The sequence below is a fragment of the Epinephelus moara genome, chromosome 3 (assembly GCF_006386435.1).
Source record: "Epinephelus moara isolate mb chromosome 3, YSFRI_EMoa_1.0, whole genome shotgun sequence".
Taxonomy (NCBI): Eukaryota; Metazoa; Chordata; class Actinopteri; order Perciformes; family Serranidae; genus Epinephelus; species Epinephelus moara.
Window position 1 is genome coordinate 19,853,671 of NC_065508.1, and position 6,882 is coordinate 19,860,552.

The following is a 6,882-nucleotide window of genomic DNA, read 5'->3' on the forward strand; positions in this document are numbered from 1 at the left end:
ATAGCCTTGTTTTATAAGACTGAAAATATTTTTTGTGTTTTACTGCTTTGGATACAGACTCTTGAGGATGCAATTAACGATGCACATCACATTCAAAAGCCAAAGAAAGCAGGGAAGTGACTCTGTGTGTTTGTGGAGCTGTAAACAAATACAACAATAAAGGGCTTATCATCAAAACCAAAAAACAAAGCAGAGAAATAATTTTAAAAATCAAATTTAGTTGAAATCATGTGTTTACAATAACTTATGTGGGTGAGTATGTTTTCTGATGTTATACAGTACATAGGCATAGATTGAGGGGGTGGGGGGTTGAGGGGGGTGCAGGGGACATGTTCCCCTCAATATTCAGAACATGTGCATTTGTCCCCCCAAATAAAAACATGAAAGTAGCAGAGGATTTGACAAAATTGAAGACATTTATATCACAAATTGATGCAAATGTAGAAAATTCAGTGTTTGATGCTAAAACTTTTCAGATGGGGGACCCCCAAACTCTGGTACTGTTCGTATGATATCCTACGGAATTATCAGTTTGGTTAAGTTTAGGAAAAAAGTTATGATTGGGTGATGTCATATTACGTACTTAAAGTTACGTAGGTTAGGAAAAGAAATACAGTTGGGCGCCTTGAAAGTTGCGTGCTTAACGTATCATGACTTCGTACCTTAAAATAACACTCATTTTACATGGGACACAAACACCAGTCTCCTGGGGGAAAGACCTATGTTTGTTTGATCCATCCACCACCCCAACCTGCATCCTTATGCAGATTTTCGCTTTTTATTCCACTTCCTTCTTTACTCCCGTCAGAGCATTTGTCACTAGCCTCCTTCACGATTAGGTGGGTTATATACGAATTCTGGTGCATTACTTTTCGCAGGTAACCATACGAACAGTGCATGAGAACAACGGAAGCGAAACCTACACCCTTGATACAGTGTGTGTTTAACAAAGGGGGTATCAGTTCACCATATGGAATTTGAATGGGAAAGTACAGTAATGTAATAGAAATTTACTTATTCTGTGACGGTCATCGGACAATAAAAAATACTATCCCTATATCTGTGAAATTCATATTCTGTTTTCAGATTTAAATAATCAATTATCATTCATTAGTTGCCTTCTCTGTGTAAAAATTATTTACATGTGTGTACATCATTTATGGTTTATTTAGCTGCTGGAGCTGCGCCTTCAGCAGCAGCGCCCTCCTCCACCTGGTTTGTAAGCAGGAGGAACTTCAACACGGGTCCGATGTACTCCATGACGGTGTCTTTCACTGATTTCTCCAGCAAGTACCCTTCTGTCTCAATCTCTGTGTTTTCATTCCCTGCCACTGCATCCATGGCGGTCTGCAGGAAGCGCAAGCTCACCAGCACAGAGCCCTGGGAGGAAGGAAGGGGGAGATAATGAGTGGAGTGGCTTAAATGTAGGGCAGATGTAAGTGGTGATTGATAGAAATTGCATTAATTGTGCACATGAGACTCTGTAAATGAATGAGGAATCATGTGATGTTCACTTTCAATCAGAGTCAAGATGCTCATAAAAGAAATCTTTAAATTATTCAGCAGAAAAAAATGCATCTAGCCTTGTGTATGCTGCTTACATTTTATACAAAATGGTGAGTTGCTGCAGCAGAATTTTTCCTGCATGTGTAAAGACATAACACAATGTGAAAGTGTGCTTTTATACAGCCTTGGCAGCTCTACCACTCACTGTTATACCTCCAAATTAAAAATGAATCTCTGCCTGAAATCACAGTCCCTGTAAACCTCCTCATAATATACCTGTAAGAGGAAGACTGACAGTACTCCAGCCCCAATGGTGTTCATCAGGCCCATGTAGTAGTTGACCAGGGCCTCTCTGCAGCCTCGGAGGTAGATGTTGAGCTCCTCGGTTTGGTAATCATAGTTATAGTGAGCTGAGTTGTTGGTGAGCTGATACTGGATGCATGGCCGTGGAGAGCTGGGGTTGCAGCAACTGAATGGGACTCCATCTAACAAGTAACGGCCATCCACGTTGCTCTTGATGCGGCTAAGGAAACAAGAGAAAGGTATGATTACATATACGTTCCTGTAATGGGATGGGAAACCCACCGCCCAATTATGTATCATACTGTCCGCAACTTACTCTTTCACTTCCTTAGTGCTGAAGTCAAGGTAGCGGTTGCTGATCCACTGGACCTCAAACCAGTCCCTGAAGTCATTGTTTCCACAACACTGAAACTCCATCTGCAGGCGATCGATGTTCTGTTTCTGGAAGCAGCGGCCCGGGGTGTCGGTGTCCTTGTAGAAGCGGATGCCGTTCCTCAGGCCAGCCTTCAGAGAAGACTCCAGACTGCCCTTCATTGCATAGCTCATGATGACAGCCAGCAGCATGAGGACGGTGAAGAAACAAGAGACAGCAAAATAGGGCTTCAACATGTTCTTCCAGCGGGGAAATCGACCAGCATCCAGAGCATCCTGACAGATCTTTGACGCAAAGTAGTTGATACCCAACGAGGCCAGACCAACGATCATGAGGGTGTTGGGCACAACATGTATGTCTGAGTTATCCATTACCTGGAAGCAAGTCACACAATAATGTCATTATTATTTGTTTGCTGGAAGGAAACAAGGGAAACGTGCATCAGAACATATCTGGTAAAAACCTGGAAAGTATGTCTTAACATCAATTTACAAACACCCACTAATAAGCAAATATATTACAGTTATTAAAGGTCCAGTGTGTAGGATTTATAGGGATATATTGGCAGAAATAGAAAGTGAACAACAAGTATGTTTCTGATTAGTGTTTAATCACCTGAAAATATACATTGTTGTGTTTTTATTACCTTGGAATGAGCCATTCACATTATGTTGTTCGTGGTCACGTATAATTAACCTCACCTGTGTACATTTTTTGTGATATTGCCAGAATACATGCTTAAGAAGGGCATCTTGCCCGATACGTCCATGTGGCAATATTCAAAATTCAAACTATTGTATTAGAGTATTGTCCCGATCTTGTCTACGGAGATTACCGCGTTTCTAAAGTAGCCCAGAAAAGACAAACCAAATGCTTGCTCTAGATAGGGACATTCTTATTTTTGCCTCGGCCACCGTAGTTAGCAGCCCCTCAGCGATGAGCACCTCAGAAAAATACTGATTTATTTAATTTGAAACTGCTTTATTCAGTGTTTTTACTGGTTTTAATCACCTGGCCTGTTTGTTCTGGAGAGGAAGAGACCTCTGCGGATTATGTGGCTCCGGGTAAAAACTTCCTGAATGTCTGGATCAGAGTCACGCATTCAGTTATTAGAGACAATAGGTGAGGACACATTAGCAGGTGCTAGGCTAGCGGCCCGTCTCTGACATGCCAAATTGCATCGGAGAAACACTGATTTGTAACGTGAAACTTTTATTCCGTGTTTTTACCGGTTTAAATCACCTGGCACATTTGTTTTGGAGAGGAAGAGAACAATAAACACTGAAGGGATTCTAACCAGGAGAAGTCTCAGTGGGCTGCAATCTGCAATCCTCACCACTAGATGCCACCAAATCACCCCAAATCATTCACACTGTTCCTTTAAACAGCTTATTCTCATACTGAAACTATATGATTCTGGTAATGAGTAAATATCCAAACCTGGCTGCAGCTATAGATGTATGGATGTAAATTATAGATGCACTGTGCCCCATTTTATTATATTTAACAAATTCAGTCTGACTTTACAATCTTGAATCAAAAGTTTAAGTTTCTTTGGGTTTGTCCAACTTGATCACACGACATTTGTTGAAGAACCCTCACAGGTTCAAAAGAGTTCAACCCTTATTTATAAAGGGGAGGACTCCTAAAAAGCATGCGTACTAATTTTCATCTGCAGCATGACAGTCAGCCACAAATATGAATGATTAAGAGCCTCTCAGTTTAATCAGAGTTTAATGAGCGTTGAGCAGCTCACCCCAAGCAGCTGAGGCTCAGCTGTGTTGCTCAAGGGCACCTACAGTGCACGAACTGTAGCTGCACATGTCATTCAGTTGCTCAGTCCAGATTTTACTTTACTTCAAACTCACACTGTTCAAAAAGTGCATGAACTAAAACACATGTCCCTTGTGAAATGCGGTATTGCCAAGTAAGGTTGTAGAGTTTCACGCTCTGTATTGTGTGCAAAGGTCTTTTAAGTCTTCTAAATTCCTCTGGTTTTTGCAGAAAATCTTGACACAAGCCACATGTCTGAAACTTATTGTACGAAGTGACCTCTCAAGTGGTTTATTTTAGTTAAATGGAGCTTTGAAAGGCCACTTTTAAGAAGAAAATAGACTGCATTTTGTTGGATGGAGGACACCCACATTGAGTCTGGTTGGCCTATAGATATAAATCATTTTCATCAAATCACATTTTTCTAAGTCTAAGTCTCATCAATTCTGTAATTTATTTATTCACTTATGGTGTGTGTCTTTCATTTCCTTTTTTCCAAAATATATACATGTCAATTTACACTTTTTACAGTCATGCAAACAGAATATTGTCATAACCTCAGCTGTCAAAGGATGAAACAACCCAAACAGGTCAAACAAAATTCTGTATTTTGGTACATTTAAAAATATTCAAAATCATGTTGATAACACAATAATAGCTGTAACATCATAGTTGTGCAAACATGATCTTTTTGAGGCTGCAGCTATTTAAATGTGGGAATAAAATACATCCAAATAAAACTACATAGGTTTGTTATCAATGCAGAATTGTGATGATGGCCTTCAGATGAAGGGATTATGGTGATTAAGACTGACAGAGCCTGGTTTATCAAATGATGAGTCAGGATTCAAAGTGGGTCACAGGTGTATTTACCTGCTGCTGGTCTCCAACAAGGACATTTTGTATCAGAATCACCTTTTATTCATCTTTTCAAGACCCATTTTTATGTTTTCTCCCAAAATGACGACAGTCTAAAAGTAAGACCGACGGCTGAACACAAGTGTGTGATCAGCTGTATCACCTTACAACTTCCAAAAATGCTGTTCCTCAGTCTACTGGACTGCATCATGATTGGCAGTTTATGTTTTACCTGTTTTCTCTGTCACAAAAGGCCACTAGGTGAACTGATTTTCTTCTCAGTATGACCACAGTTAGACTATTCACACCACTATGTAGTTACACTGAGAAACATAATTACATGTCACTCACTTTTGCAGTTATACTGTAAAGTATTACACTATTAATTGTAATCTGTTGGTAACTTGCAGGTTAAAAAAAAGAGTCAGAAACAAAGTCTGGAATACCTCTGCCCTCCTGCGGAGCTCCGTCTTGAGGATGCAGCCCAGGGTGAAGGTGATAGCCCCGGCCACTGTGGCACACCAGGAGAGGAGCCACAGTCCCTGGGCTAGCTTCACCCTTTTCTGAAAGGGGAACTTCATCTTCATCACCACCATGGTTGCAGCGAGGGAATCCCAGTCTCACCGCGGGGAATAGGGGAAGGAGAGCGACGAGCCAACGAGGGCCGATGCTGTGCTGCTATGTCTGCGAGGGAGAAGGAGAGGTCAGAGGCAGGACTCAGATATGAAGAGGACAAAACCGAAATTCAACCCCAAAGCGGAAAAATAAACCAGTAGCAACAGAGAAAGCATAATTACACACTGATGATAGATTTGAAAAAATGAAAAAAGGTCAAAAGAAGCTGCAGCAAAATCCTTGAAGAACAAAGTTTTACAACTTCACAAGTGATGCATCTCCAATAAAACAAATGTTAGTGCATCAAAGTTCACCTTATTTGTCTTCCCAAAAAGTGCTGAAAAAAGTCCAGTTATCTCCTCCGACCACTATGCACCGTCCAGTGTGCCACGCAGTGGATTTGGCACACTGGATTTGGCAAACCTGAATGCAGGAGCGTCTTAATACTAATGCCTACCTATCCTATTAAAGTGGTCTGTGAATCCAGGCCATTGTCTGCTCAGCATCCACCACTCACACAGAGGGACACGGATGACAAAACAAATTAAGCCTGACAGGGGAGATGGATATTATAAGATGTTAACTGTGTAACAGGTATCCTCTGGACACAACTTTGAGTACGCACATAAACTGGAATATATGTGACGTTAAAAGAAAATTCAACTTGGGAAAAAATAATATTTAAAGAAATAAAGAATTTTGATATATATTCAATAATAACACTTCTTTTCAAACATTTTGATTTCCCATCTCTGCTTATTATCATTACGTGTGAATTTTAAACGGAAGCATGAAAAGGAAAAACATTAGTGTATACAGTCAGAGAAATAAATTCACACTGATGAAAAGTTCCTCTTGAGGATGAGTATGTGACAGGTGAGTAAATGTTTATCTTATTGCACCTGTGAGGAGCTCAGAGGGATAAATATGGCCCTGTGCTGATCATCATCAGGTTGGGTTGTCAGCAGGATTTAAGAAAGTTTCAGGCAGAATCAAAACAGCACGAGGAGGAGGCTCTATTTGCCTCCCTGAAACTGGTGCTACTACCTTGGGTTTTTATACGTACCACAACCAGGTAGAGGATCCTTCATTTCATATTCACCCTGCTTATCCAGGTCAGAGTCACAACAGGACAGGTTGGGAGAGTCCGTGTCCTGTATTTGACCCTGGAGCACTGTGAGTAGAGGTGGAAATCGTGTTCACTTTGCTTATTCCAATCACTTTTTTCAGTTCACCTCACATTCATATTCACGGGTTATGTGGTTATTTCACTTTTTACCTCAGTTTCAGGGTCACATCACCATTCAAATGCACATCAGAATTGGCCCAGTCACCAGAAGAAAATGTCGGCATTGTACGTTTCTGCAAACCACAAATACACAATACTGTATATTTGTACATTTTATACCTCTAAAGTGGCATAATATATGAGCTGACTTTGATGGTAGATGGTT

The 6,882-nt window shown here is 40.7% G+C and overlaps 1 protein-coding gene across 1 annotated transcript; it reads right to left on the minus strand.

Moving 5' to 3' along the window:
* Positions 1-1,164: 1,164 nt before the first annotated feature.
* rom1a (retinal outer segment membrane protein 1a) lies at positions 1,165-5,409 on the minus strand. Its single transcript, XM_050041014.1, has 4 exons — positions 5,260-5,409; positions 2,126-2,556; positions 1,783-2,029; positions 1,165-1,380 (listed from the first exon to the last, which is right to left on the minus strand). Exons 1-4 carry the CDS (start codon positions 5,407-5,409, stop codon positions 1,165-1,167), a joined length of 1,044 nt encoding a protein of 347 aa, XP_049896971.1.
* Positions 5,410-6,882: the final 1,473 nt, after the last annotated feature.